Source organism: Coturnix japonica, chromosome 5 (genome assembly GCF_001577835.2).
Source record: "Coturnix japonica isolate 7356 chromosome 5, Coturnix japonica 2.1, whole genome shotgun sequence".
NCBI classification, from domain to species: domain Eukaryota; kingdom Metazoa; phylum Chordata; class Aves; order Galliformes; family Phasianidae; genus Coturnix; species Coturnix japonica.
The window spans coordinates 25,222,671-25,237,017 of record NC_029520.1 but is presented as its reverse complement, the minus strand read 5'-3'; the positions used below and the strand labels follow the sequence as shown (position 1 = coordinate 25,237,017).

The 14,347-nt window shown below is 50.8% G+C and overlaps 1 protein-coding gene across 2 annotated transcripts in view; it reads left to right on the top strand.

The window, feature by feature from the left end:
* Nucleotides 1–8,948: 8,948 nt before the first annotated feature.
* GALNT16 (polypeptide N-acetylgalactosaminyltransferase 16) overlaps nucleotides 8,949–14,347 on the top strand; it is a 59,111-nt gene continuing 53,712 nt past the window's right edge. Inside the window, exon 1 of one of the 2 annotated variants that reach the window (XM_015864710.2) lies at nucleotides 8,949–9,235. In XM_015864710.2, coding sequence (XP_015720196.1) covers nucleotides 9,053–9,235 — 183 coding nt within the window. In that variant the 5' untranslated portion in view covers nucleotides 8,949–9,052. Of the gene's footprint in view, nucleotides 9,236–13,011; nucleotides 13,452–14,347 lie in introns of those variants that run through there. The other variant, XM_015864712.2, reaches the window with a different exon arrangement.

Below are 14,347 nucleotides of genomic sequence, written 5' to 3'. Positions count from 1 at the left end.
CTTGCCTTCTTCCTTTTGTTTTTACAATTCAATGGGCTTATCCCAGAGATTTTGCCAGTCCATGGGATAATGACAGAACTTCAATGTTTATAATACTGCTAGGAAACCATGAGGTTTTTCTTGCTGCTCTGGCACTTATGGCTTACTCAGCACTTTTATGAGCTCGTCACTGGTTTCTGTTTCCAGAGGTGCTCCTCTGGAGCTGCAGAAGCAACAGCACCTTTGGTGTGTTGGATTGCCTTCTTATACAGGATGCAAACTTATTCCTGCCTTCCCAAACACCACAGTTTGCCTTTTCTTGGCTGTGCAGTGACTTCGACATAATTCCATGGGGCAGGAGGTGCCAGGCAAGCAGAGTTTTCCACAGGCTGGAGCTGGAGTTGCAGTAAGTGCTGCACTTGCAGGCAGACCGTACACGACGTGTTAATTATGCTGCTGACAGGCTTGGCATTTGGAGGGCATTGATTCCCTGTGACAGCTTTTAAAGGTCTCAGCTGTCACCCTCTGTGACTGACAGGGATAAGGCAGCATATCCCTGTGGGCTCCTTGAGTTTCCTCTGTTTGTTACTCATTAATGCTGGGGATGGAAGCTGTCTTCCTCTTGCATTTCTATTGCTCTGACTCCCTGGAGAGGATCTGAACTCTGCACTCTCTATAACAGGTTTTATTTCATTTTACAGATTTTACAGTTGTTTTTTTTCCTCCCATTTAAAGGCAATATGGTAACCCTTGAGAAGGTACCTTGTTGCTCAGGTCCTGGGCCTAAATGTGGGGACTGGGACTTTGCACAAGTGGAGGATAAGGAGCCACCACTGCCCTCAGCAGTGTGCTGGTGTAATGGCACCTCTGGTCTGAACCAGCGGGTCTGGTTCCACTGCTGCTCCTGGATCTCCTCCTTCCTTTGTGTGGTGATTTGGGAGCAAAAGAGAGAAGATATTTATGCATCTCAACACCAATGGGGCAAGTATGAGAGAAAGGCTGAGGAGGACATATGAGAGAGGCTGAGGAGGACCTGTAGGCTTAAGGGAAGAGCTGCATGTGCAGGTTCCCTCCCCAGGAAGCAATTCTCTAAGAAGCTGTTCTGCATTGTGGTGTGCTCTTGGAGATCTGACATGTATGTGTTTCATACTGATTAACAGTATGTCCTTTCTGATGGATCCCCCTTTGGGAAATGCTGAACGGTACTTTGCATCAGTGGACATCTGTTAGTTTCTCTCCTTTTTTCCTCTGTTCTCCGGTTCCATCCAGGATGTTCAGCTGTAAATAAAAGCAGAGGGACTCTGCTGACAGCAGGCTGAGAAAATGAGAGTGGGATCTCCTTTAAATGCATTGTGAATAAAAACCCATTATCCTGACTTGTCTAGAAAGGGCTATGGGGAGCCCAAATCTGAGCTCTGTTTGTGCGTGTGGCTTTATGTTGTATTTGTGCTATTTGGATAATGTTTTCCATATGTTTTACAGCATTACACTCTCTTTTTCCCCCTCCGGCTCCTCTGTGATAAATGGCAGCAATACTGGATGTTGTTCAGCTGCCTATCTCAAATCACTCTGCTGATATCTTGAGAGACTACCTCTATTTTACAGATATTTTCCCTTAAGAAAAACATCTTCTCCTAGCGAGGAGGAAAGTCAGCCCAAGCAATGAGATTAGAACTTGAGCAATCCATACAGAGCCCTGGAAAACGTCAGACTGGGCTGCACATCTCTTGACAAATTAGTTATGGGGAAGAAAAGAGCCATAAATCTAACAGGCCCCGTTTGTGGCGTTGTGTGTGTGACAGCCACAAGTGATGACCACTAGATGGTGCTGAGCATTAGACCCTCATAAACACCTGAGCAGTTTTGCTCTCTGCATTGTGAATGAGCTCTAGCTCCATCATCTTCTTGCATTCCAGTTCTGCTCTGCTTCTTTTAAGGTTTCCAGCTCGCAATGAGTAGCTGAAGGTACCCTTGCCCCCAGCAGCATGTGAGTGCTGCAGTCACTTTGGACAGAGAAGCTGGGAGGCACAGTGAGTACCAGTAGAGAGATGGGAGAGCTGATGTGGGAAAGCTCCTACTGTGCTTTAAAAACAGCAACAGAAGCAAATAATCTTCATTTCACTCACTTGAAATAGCCACCTTTAGTCCTGGTGCTCACTGCTTATTGGCACAGGTCACAAGGCTTCCTCCCAAGCAATGAGCTGAGTGGCTCCCCAGTTGCAAACCGTCTGCCAAAATTAGGGGTGATAAAACTGAGAATGTCACTGCTGCAGATGGGCACCCTGTTCCCATCCTCACTGTGTGCCCTTCAGTCACCCACAGCCAGGCCAGCCGTGCAGATCTCCTCTGGGAGCTGCTCTAATTAATGTGGATTTTTCTTGCCTTTAAGTGTCTGTGTGTGTATCCTACACCAGAGGGAGGTTTAATATTGCTGTTGTGCAGCTGCTGCCGCTGCTGCTGCAGATGTGACCTTGGCATGCACTCTTCCCCTTCACTCGTCACCCTGTGTTTTAACACCAAGCTTTGTTCCTCCAGACAGATGCTCCAAAACATTAAAATAAAATAAAGAAAAAAGACCACTGAGCCAAATGAGTTCTTTGAAAAACAAACACAGCTCCCAAAAATCCCACTGCTGGGGAGAGGTGTGCTTTATAGCAAGTCTCCTGTCACTGAGAAACGTAGCCAAACTTGGCAGATCTGAGATGAATGGTTTTAGCAAAAGGATGTGAATGCATCTTCAGAGTTACAGGAGCAACCCATGTTGATCTTTAGTACAGAATCCCACTGTTCTGCTCCAGCTTGCTTCTCTGTCCTTCTTCCTATGTTTGCTGGTGAACTGTGGTGATGATAGCATCCAAAGGTGATGGGGAATGATGCCAGAGAGATGTAATCTCAATGCCCAGTTACAGTGCGTAGTAGAGGAATAGAAACTCTCCCTCTGTGTGTGCGTTGGCCTTGCTGCCCTGAGGAAATGACACAAAGGGGACACAGAAGGAGTCCAGGGTCCTTATTGCCTCTGCTGAAACCATGCTTAGGTCTTGTTTACATGCTGCTAATTATTATTTTGATTAGGGGTGGATTTTTTGGTAGACTTTTTGTTTGCTTATCTAACCAGAATGTGATTTGATGCTGTTGGGGGGGGGGAGGGTGGTACAGAGACTGCCATGTGGTTATAGCTCATTCCCCTGGCACTGCAGTGCTATAAACACCTCAGATCAAGCAGCTGTGTCCATCCTGAGGGAGTTGTACTGCTTTAATGCTGTCAATATATTAAAGCAATGTTGCTTGTGTATCAACAAGCTCCTCTTTCTGTCAGCAGTGAAAACTTGCAGTGAGTAAATGTGTTTATTTTCTGAAAACAGGGAATAAAAGACATTAAATCTACATCCCTGCCACGGGCTCTTGGCTGGATGCAATTATGCACCTCAGACACAGGAACCCACAGAGGACCCACGTGCTGGAGTGCTACCACACCAGAGTGGGCCACCTGCCTCAGGAACCAAGGAGCAGGAGGGCAGTCCTTGGGGCTGAGCTCCTCCTCTTTGCGGTCACCACTGTCTTCATGATTCAGCCTTTTGCTCCTGCTCCCCATGGCTTGCCTGTTATGGAGACCCTAAGCAAGCACTATCAATATTAGAAATGCTTCGTTGCTCCTTCATATAGCTCCCATAGGGAATACTGGTCCTGCAGAGTGTCACAAGGCTCTTTTCTGAAAGCTCAGATCCTTAGAAAGCAGCTGTGAGTTTCTGAGATGCAGAACAGATCTCCTTTCCCGTTCATTGGAAATATCCATCTTTCATTTTTTTTCTCCATATTTTTCTATGTCTCCTTTCTGACAAACACTGCTATTGATATCCTCTAAGAAGAAGAAACAGGTTTCTCTTGCAAGCATCAGAAGGGCTTGCTTAATCTCAGGTCATTCCCTGAAAACTGTTAGCTGCAGTATGTTCTGCCCCAGCTGGGAGAGGTGAAACATGGCTCTCTCCTCTCACCCCTCTTCAGAGCAGAGTTCAGTGAAATCAGATCTCCTTGTTGTACAACAAACCAAATACAAAACTTGGTCTCACTCCAAGCACTGGAAGAGGAAGGAATGCCCTCAGGAGTGATGCAGTGAGGAGGGACAGCTGGAAAACCTGTGTATGGGAATTGAATTTTCAAGTTAAGCTTCAAAGCATCCTCTTTCAGGGAATGGGTGAGGGTAGCATCAAGGGGACTGGAACTGGGAAAGTGGAACCAATACCAACCACCACAGTCTGAGCAGCTGCCCATCTCCAGACAAAGCCAGCTTCAGTGTGGGGGAACTGCATGGCAGAATTGGGAGATAGATGTGGATGTGATGCTGGGAGAGCATAAAATAAAAGATAAACCAGGTGAAACCACATCCCTCAGTGCCACATGCATTTCTTGAACACCTTCAGGGACAGTGACTCCCGCACCTCCCAGGGCAGCCTATGACAGTGTATTACCACTCTTCCTGAGGAGAAATTATTCCTAATATTCAACCTGAACTTCTCCTGGCTCAATTTAATGTCATTACCTCTTGTCCCATTACCTGGGAGAAGAGATTGGCCCCCAGCTCTCCAAACTCCTTTCAAGCAGTCCTAGTTCCCTGCAGTCATGTGTCCCTGCACAGAAGTGTTGGGTACAGGTGAGTTCTTCCCATCCATGAAGGAATGGGATCAGGGCTGCCAGGCAAGGGCACGGTGCATGAGAGCTCGGTGTGTGGCTGAAGTGCTGTGATGGTGGAATCTGAGCTTGAAGCAGTAAGAGCAAAGCTATGGAGCGTTAAATGTTGGTGTCACGCTGATGGATGGCAGTGTGCTTCCTGAGAGGCTGAGGCTGCACAAAGCTCTGCATGGAGCTGTGAAACCCAGGACTGGGGGCTACTGATATGGCTGCTTCTGTCTGTGTGGGCTTCACTGCGTTGAAGTAACATATAAATGTTCTTTAATATCCCATTAAGCAGTGCAATTATGAGTGTCACATCCAACATCTTTCATCTTTTTTTCCATGGAGAAAAGTGCATTGCAGTGGGCACATTTGTAGAGGAATTGCACGCACAAGCCATTATACATATTTGCTGGAGATGGCACATTCCTTTAATCTTGCTGTGACCTTCAAACAGAAACAGTCAGGCTCATTCTGAGCTTCTGTGGGAGAGGTCTCCTTGTCCTTAGCCAGCAGCAGCAGAAGATGCAGTGTCTGCTGGATGCTCCAATTAGCCTGAAAAATGGATCTGAGTGTGTAAAATGCATTTGCACGAGTCAGGATGTATCTCTGCATCTGAAAAAGCTGCCCTGATGTGCTGAGCATCTCTGCAGACATGTAAGCACTCAGATGAAATAGCATCACTTCTGTATATGGTAGCTTAAGCAGTTCCCCCATTTCTTATTCTTTTTCTGTCTGCTGTGCTCCCACAGCAGCAGCTCCCTGTTGCCAACCCTCACATTCAGGTACAGGAGGTAATTAAGAGCAAAACAAGGGATCATTTTTCTTAAATGCAGTTTCTTTCTGCTGCCAACAGATGCAGGTTGTAGACTGCAGGTCCATTAACAGATCCCATAGGGTATAACAGGTAGGAATGCTACTACTTCCAGCAGCCCTTTGGGATGTTTTGTAATAGATCTCCCTAATGTCAGATGTGCTCTCAATGGTGCTGTCTCCTCAGACACCAGCACTTGGAGAGCTTCAGAAGAAATCTCTGCCCCAAAGTTTGCACCGCCAAATCTCACTTTCCTCTGCAGGATCTGATCTGAAACTCAGGGAGCCCCATCTTCCTGCCTCAGGATTCAGTTCCCCCATGGACATGGTCTGGACCCTGGCTGGACGCGGAGGCAGTCTGGTGCACTGTGGTGCCTCTTGGGCTGCCAGGATTACAGCTCCCATTGCTGGCCTCCTCTCAGCCTGGACTTTCTCATGCTCTGTGCCAATACTGACATGTTTTGAAAAGTTTTCTGTTAATTGTCCAGGTTATTTCTAGTGATAGAGCTTCAAAAATAAGTACACTGCTGTGGCTCTGAGGAAAACTGAGCATATTTCAATGCACTCCACTTGAACCCAGTTCTCTGCACATGGTAGAAGCCTCTCTTATGGGACGCGTGAGAAACTGGGTAGGATATTTTTCAAGGGTTACTTCCCAGACTGCAGTGTTTTTGTCTGGAATTCCTCTGTCGCGAGAGACTGGAACTTCATCACTTTTGCCAGATGAGCACTGCAAGCTGCTTCTGCTCTGCAGCTAAAAGGGCTGTTAAGAGCACCAACCTGATGGCTATATTGAGCCTTAATAGCTTATAATTTCTATGAGGATTAAATTGCTGTTCGGGTCACAGTCAGAACTGTGATGTGCTGCCAATAAAGGAGAGCAAATTGTCATCAGATTGTAATAAAAGGATTTCATTGCTAATTGATTCTGAGCACAATAAAAGAGTTATGTGCTTTACCATAAAGGTGGGAAATAAATCCCTGTTCCAGAAAAAATTCAGAGTCAGATGCAGCAAGTAATAGAAGCACATGGCTGGGGATCTGAAAAGATGTTATGAACAGTAGAAGGGAGAATGAAAACTTCAGTCACTTATAAAGCTGGACAGGCTGACTGTTTGTGGATCTTCTAGTTTAATCATCTGGATTAACATATAACTGTTTCTACTTAAATATTTATTCTTTCTACACAGTAGAGATCTCACTACACATGTGTGACTCTATGATGCTTCTCTGTGCCTCGTTCTGCCCTGACTCTGCTAAAGCATCCTTGAGGAGTGGTGCTGGATGTAACACCACTGTCATCTGAGGATATGCAGCCCCTGCAGTAGTGAGCAGATGGGTTACCTGGCTCAGAGAGGTCTAACAGCACCTCCTCCCCAGGGGGTGTCCTGAGTCCCAGGTCACCCTCTCTGAAGACTTGCCAGGCTCCTTCAGCCTGCCAGAGGAGATGCTGTGGCCAAGGTTAGCCTTCAGCAGATGTTTCTCTTGATAAGCACGAATGTGTTGTACAGCAGTTAATTACATCTTACTGAGAATTCCTCCGCTCCCATTTTCATTAACAAAAGGGTTCGTGAAGATAACTAAGGTCACGGTGTCCTTAAATAGCACTTAAAAGAATGTTTGCCAGTACAGTTTAATACAAAGCAGTTCAAATCCCAGTTCCCAGCTAACTGTGTGCTCTTTGGCTTCACTTTGCCCTGGGTCATTGCCCTCTGCCACCACGCTGCTTGGACACTGGCCAGCAACCAAAGGCCGGGAGGCATTTCTGTCCTTCATTGGCATGTGTGCCATCCTAGGCAGCACATCTGTTAAACGCAGGAATCATCCATCCTCTGACCTGGCAGCAGGATGGAGACACTCCCAGGGGCACAGTCTGTCTGAGTTGTTCATAGTGCCTGTGGGGACGAGCTGTCAGACCTCAGGCGTGCCTTGTGTGTTTGTGGTGGTGGCTGAGGCCAAGGACATGCATGGTGACAGGTGATGAGGGTTGCCAGAAACCCACACCCTCTGACCAGCATGAGAAAGCTCTTTCAGATGAGGAGAGTGTCTGGGGCAGTTTAGGAATCCAGCCAGCTCAGATGAGTAATGCAGAGAATATTTTTTTCTCCTCCGAAGCCATGCAGTGCTGGGTGGTGGCACAGACATTGCCGCCTTGGCTCTGCAGTGGGGCTGACATGTCTGAAGGCTCATGGAGGAATTGTGTAGGTCTGGGTGAAGAGCACATGAGGTGCTGTGCTCAGACTGCCACAGCTGCCTTTCATCCGCTATGGGGGAAGGATTCTGAGGCTCTTTGTGCCCAGTGGGATGAACAACACATCTCATCTCGATTTTCCAGGAGTTTCCTGGGCTGAAGTCAGGGCTGAGCTCAGAGTCCTTCAGAAGGTGAATCGCTTTGACCCATGTCTACCCCCGACTCATCACCTAGAAGCACTGTCCCTGATCGGGGGTGGGGGGGGTTAGGAGCTTCATCAGGGAGCGTGTGTCCAGACCAGGGAGGGAGCGGAGAGGTAGGAAGGAGCCACCGAGGTCAGCAAACTCAGAGACGGAGATGCTTTGCCCTCTTCTCCCTGCTACCCGGCTTTGCCCGTGCAGAAGGAGCTCTCTAGAAGCAGCCTTGTGAGAAACCCCTGAGCCGGGGCCGGTTTTCACCCGTATGGCACAGCTAGGAGCTGCTGAAGAGGCTTTGCTAAGGAAGTTCTGCTGCCGGGATGGGGCAGGCTGGGATGATGGAACCTCTGCCCGGCGAGGATGAGGCTGCGCTCATCAGCGCGGAGGGACCCGCTCCGGCCCCCGAGCCCCTGTGCTGGGTTTTCTTTAAACACAGTTAGCTAAACTCTGGATGTCTTTCTTTAGTCCGTTTCTGGAGTCCAGACAGACCTTACGTTCACGTTTCAGACAAACAAGGATGTGTCATCCCACTGCCGTGTCCGCCACAAACCAAGGCTGAGCGTTCCAGCACGGAATTAACAGCCGAACCCGGCTGCGGTGGCGGCACCGCGCCGCATCTGCGTGAGCTGTACACAATCGTGATTCGTTTCGCTGATTATAATTACGTTTCTCAAGTCACCTGTGTCAGGAAACGGGGCGTTCATTGAGTTAGCCGACGCTTTGGCGAAAGTCGGCAGCGCAACGTTACCGCTGTTGATATTCATCGTACGGCTGCGTCAAAGGCGGCACCGAGATGTTGCCGAGCTGCTGCGGGCACGGCAGCCTCCGCTATCCGCAGGCGGCGTCGCTGCTTACAGCGCGGCCACGTTCGAGGTGGGGCCCCGCTTAGGTACAGCTTCGGCTGGGGGCTGCCTCCCGTTTCAGGCGCTGCTGAGTGACCGCAGCTCCGCAGTATCCCGGCACAGCACGGCACGGGCAACGAGGTCGAGGAACCGAGCGGCTCCCGCAGCTCTCGGCACGGCGGACCCGCGTGGGGCGGGGAGGGGCGGGCACGGGAGGGCGGGGCGCGGCGTTAGGACCCGGCGGGCCGGGCCGGCTCCATCTCAGCGCACGGGGGGAGCTCCGCGCCGCCGCCGCCTTCCTCCGCCCGCAGCCGCCCTTCCCCGGCGCGGCGGTGCTGCCCGGCTCCCGCGGGGCGCTCGGCATGAGGAGGATCAGGGCCAATGCCATCGCCATCCTGACGGCCGCCTGGATCCTGGGCACTTTCTACTACTTATGGCAGGACGGCAAGCCGCGCTCGGCGACCGCCGGCGGTAGCGGCCGCGGCGGGCAGCGGGCGGCGGGGCGGCCGGAGGCGAGACGGGAGGAGAGCGCCGTGCCCCTCGGAGTGAGTGAGAGAGCGGGGCGGGAGGAGTTGGGGCTCATCGGGTCGATTCCGGCTTCCTCGCCGTAACCATGGCAGCGGGGAGCGGGACGGGCGGCCCCGAAGAGCGGAGGGGCGCGGGCTGAGCCCTCGGCTGGGGCGGCCGGGAGCTCCGGGTTTGCTTTTCCCTGGGGCAGAAGTGGCCCGGCACAGCCGTTCCCGGCAGATGCTGAAACTCCTAAGTCTCCTCGAGCCGAGGTTCGTGGTGTGGGTGTTCCCTGCCGCGCGTCGCAGCCCGGTGCAGCCGGTCGGATGCTCCCGGTGCCCGCAGCTCCCTGCAGGCCCGCCGCGAGCGGAGCGCTGTCCCGATACCGGGCCGAGGGCTGAGCGCCGCTGCGTGCCGAGCGCTGCCCTTAGTCCCGCTATTCTGGAGCGTGTTGCTCCGGCACTTTCATTTCTCCGCTTCCCCCTCCTGCCCTTCTGTTGTTTGGATTTTGTTGCGCCTGCTTTACTCGCTCGCTCAGGGCTGCGATGTGTCACGGAGCCGCGGGGCAGGACGCGGTGCCGTGCTGGGTGCCGATGCTGCGCTGCCCGGGCGGTGTTGGCGGCTCAGCGCCGTGCGAACTGCGGCGCTGGGCAGCAGAGCTCCACATCCCATCCTGCATCCTGGCTGGGCCAGCTCTGGAACCGCTAAGCGGAGTGAAATTCTCATCCTTTGCCTCCTGTCACTGTAGCCGGGTGCCCACGGGGCGCTCGTGTTGTGAGGGCTGTGGGCTGTGTTGTGGGACCCTTTCTTGCCGAGCCCGACAGCAGCGAGGTGCGGTGGCAGTACCATCTCCTGACCCGCATCTGTCTGCTTGCACAGAGGGGTGGTCGCGGGGCCCCACGATGGCTGAGCTTCTCTCTCTTGCTGGCACCCAGCAAGGCCCCGAGGCACCGGGACACTTTCCGACTGCCATACAGTGCGACCCTCGGTGCCCGTCTGTCCCCCATCTGCCGGGTCTGCGGCGCTGCCCTCCGTCCCCATCCAGCCCGGACAACATGCTGCTCCCAACGGCTGTCCCTGTGCAAGGCCCTCTGCCCTGGGGAAGCCAAGCAACGTGAGCTGATCAACGATGGCAGCGTTGTGTAAGAGGAGCGTGTGCATCCCTTGCGTGCCGCTCGGTCCCTTGGCCTTCTACAGCCCTCGGCTGGTTCCCAGTCTCCTCCTCTCCCCATGAGCGATGATCTGGAGCGCAGGTCTGGGCTCACGGTGGGGTAAGGCTGACTCATGTGACTTATGGCTCTCTGGAAAATTATTTCATCAGTTTTCTGCAATTGGCTGCTTCTCTTTCTGGGGGAAAAAATTAATCATGTCTCTTGGATGAGCGAGTCCATGAGTTCTACTCTTGTGTCTGGACCGCGACATTTCGGATCCTGGGCAAATTACAGTGAATTGCACGGCTTTGAAAAGCTGAAGTACTTTCTGGGCTTGATGTGAGATGCAGTTCTCTTAATTATTCTCCCCTGATGCGAAGAATAAAATACCACTTCAGGCCCTGCAGTGCTTCTCCATGGGATCTCAGCTATGGCAGCGGGTGAGCGCCCTGGGAAGGGATCACTGCGTGGCTGCTTCCCTGGGGATGTCAGTGCTGGAGTAATGCTCGGTGACAGTTCGGCAGCCTCATATTTTATTGATGATGTTGTCACGGTTTGAACTAAAAATCCACCTGCGTCCGTGACAGGGGGCCGTAGGCCCCGGAGGGGCCCTAGGCCGAAAGGAAAAAAATTAATTAGGAAAAGAAAACAGCGGCAACGATCTAAGGAGGCACACTTATTTACTAAATACTATATCGAAATACAGGATAACACAATATAATACAATATAATTGAAATTGAGCTAACGAATCAAGCAAAATAGGAGAGAGAATGAGTCCCGTAACCGAGAGGCCTACTGTAAATCTAGGCGAACGGCTGAAGGCTCCCACACACTCCCCTGAACGCCAGAACTCGAAAGACGTCAGTCTGTTCTGCGACAGAGTTAATATAGAGTCCAGGTCCCGTGACCTATCGTGTTGTTCCCTGGGAGATGTAGTCTTCTTCTGATAAGTTGCAGATTCAGTAAAATTATTCATGCTTTATATGATGTTATGATGTGGAATACTGATAGCAAAAATTACAAAATTATTAAACCATGACAGATGTTTATCTCCGAAATGCGGGGATGCCATTTGCCTAAACGGCAGAAAACAATCGTATTTAACTTGTCCCCGTGGGCCTGTGTGGGGCATTAAGAAGTGACATAAAATGGATGGTTTGCAGCAGTACTGTTAGCATAACCCAGCAGATCTGAGTAAATCTGTGCCTGTCCCATCCACATTGTCTTTGGGTGGTCCAAGTGTGGCCGTGCTGTGCCTTGGGATGCCCAGCTGCTGTGCTGTGCCTGCTGGGTGAGCACTTCAGTCTTTCAGACTGTTCTGGCTGAGTAACTTGGGGAAGGGCTAGGGAAATCGGTGCTCCTTCAGAGTGCTGAGCTCAGCACAGAGGGTCCATTGGGAGAGAATGAAGTGCTCAGAGGGTTTTCCCTGCATGTATTAAAAGCTGCTTTCAGCAGTGTGTGAAAGAGATGCAAGGACAGACCTGCTGGCTCATGTTGGAACAGGCACATGCACACATCCTGGGCTGCGATGCCAGGTGGGCCAAGAGGAGGTGGTTCAAGTGGCAATGAACAGTGCTGCCCTTGTAGTGCAGGAAGTGAATTGAGACACATAAGGTAGTAGGGAAAAATCTGCTGATCCCCTTGTATCACTTAGCTTCTAGCATTATTAAGAGTGCTAATTGTAAACTGTTTTTTAATCTTTGGAGGCTCAAAGCCTTGCCTTCAGTACAGGTGTGCTGGAGTTGAAGGGGTACCTGGTGTGAAGAAGGCAATGACTGTGCCTGGCAGAGTGAATGGTGTTCAGGCTGTGTGGTGTTCTCTGCAGCTGTTTGGCCACTGTGCAGCTCTGCTTTGTGGTGAGCACTGCTCCTGCCCTGCTGCCCCCTGAACTCTGGGGTTTGTAGCACGTTGGTCTCAGTGTGGCAGTGTCCCTACACAAAGCTCTCTCGCTGCTGGCAGCCTGGGGCAGCTGTCTCACCAGCTGTCACTCTCCCATGGGGAGATTGGTAGGGATGCTCTTCTGCAGGGGCATCATCAGGGGCGTGGGACACGTGTGCAGCTGAGACCTTTCCATCTTGGTGTCCTAGATAACAGGGATTTAGTCCTCCCAACCTGTCACAGCCTGTCTCATTTTTCCTCTTCTTTCTTTTTAGTTGGAGGATTATAACTGTGGCACTGAGTTTAAAGAGGATCAGAATGCCCTATGTCTCTCTTCTCCTTCTGCCTAGTCTCTCCTAAGGGGCATCCTAACAAAGGGATGGGGATGGATTAACAGGCATTAGTATTGCTATTAGCTCCGAAGAAGGGTTAGGAAGCTCTCCCTCAGCTCTTGAGCCCCCATCCCAGTGGGATCTGCGGAGGTTGCTCTAGGACTTGCTCAGCTGTGTCAGCTCCCTGACATTGTGCCCATATATCGTGTGTGGAGGATTAGGAGCTCCCAGAGCATGGTTGGCTGGCAGGACCAGCAACTGTAGGGTAAAAGGGTCCCCTTGCTGCTGTTCTGTGCCTCCAGTACCCCGAGACTCGTGGTAAGGCGTTATTTGAGCTCATGAGCATATTGGAGACACTCGGTGCTGCTCTGTGTTGCATGTTCAGAAAACATGGTGCACAGATGTGCCTGGTTCCTTCAGCTGCACTTCAGCAGAATCTAAAGCTGTAACATCTGAATTGTAAATGAAACAGTGCTAGTGAGCAGACGTGCAGGGTGACTGTTTGAACTCCTGTGTTTATGTAGCATTGAATCTGAGAAAGCAGGAAATCGTGCAGCAACACAGCATTTGTTAAATGTCCAGGAATTTGCTCAACCGAGTCTTGTGACACATTCATTAAGAGTAAGTAAGCTTTGGGGATCCGCCTTCCATCATTAATCTTTTTGTCTCGCTTTCCACTACCACGGTTATAGTTCCAGCAGAAACACACCTCCTGTTGCTATATTTAACTTGCCAGCCCTGTGTGAAGCGTTAATTGTGGCTGTCACTGCTCCGTGGCGAGGACTGTCAGCAAGCATGTTGCCAGAAGGTTGTGTTGAATCATTAGAGGGAATTCTTAGCTTTCCGGATTTGAATCTGAATGGAAGATGCTTCTGTTAGATCAGGACTTGCTGTAAGTCGTTGGTATTTTTCTTCCCAAGGTAAATTCCCACGTCATTGACAGAGGGAGTATCTGATGTAGCTACCTTGAGATGGATTTCAGTTCCTGCACATTAGTTGGTGACCTTTGGGAGCCATGTGGGCTCAGCACCTTGCAATGAGGGATCATGGCTGCTGTGAGGCTGCTTAGTATGGGGTGGGGAAGACTTGCTCAGGTGGGAGATGAGAGACTTAGAGACAAGCTTACCTGATGTAGAGTTGAGGTGAAGCCTCCATCTTTGCTGAAAGAATGGAAAGAAAGATTACAGTCATTCAAATCTGTTAGCCTCTGGTAATTAACTCCAGTTAAAATGTTAGTGAAGTCAAGAGAGCTTGGTTAATGTCTTGTGTGCTGACATGGACTTGAGGATCTCAGTAGTGGATTCAGGCCGCCACTCAGAGGCAATTAACATTCAGGTTGTCCTGCTGTTGCTCTTGCTTGGACTTCACCTTTTGTCTTTGCAGTGTATCAGGACTTGCCCCTGTCATTTCTGTGGCCAGTTACAACCTGGCCACCAAAAGCATATTGTGATTGGAACAGGCTGCCCAGGGAGGTGGTGGCGGCCTCTCTGCTGTTCATCTGAGGGAAGGAGCATTTGAGAATAAGCTGCTAAAGCAGGGAGACAAGCTGGAAAGCTTAGAAATAGTTCCTCTGTGTGACAATGTTAATCATTAAACTATGTGCGGCTGAGCTCACCCTGCACACTGGCTGTTGGCATGGGGCTCAAGGGCAGCCTCAGCTGTGGGGATCCTACCACACTCCCAGTCCCATCTTCAGAGAGTTAAATCCTGTGCTTTGCCCTCATAGAGTGAGGCTCCTCATCTTTTGTTGGTCTTAATGTAAAATGACATCTGTAACCAGTGCTTCAG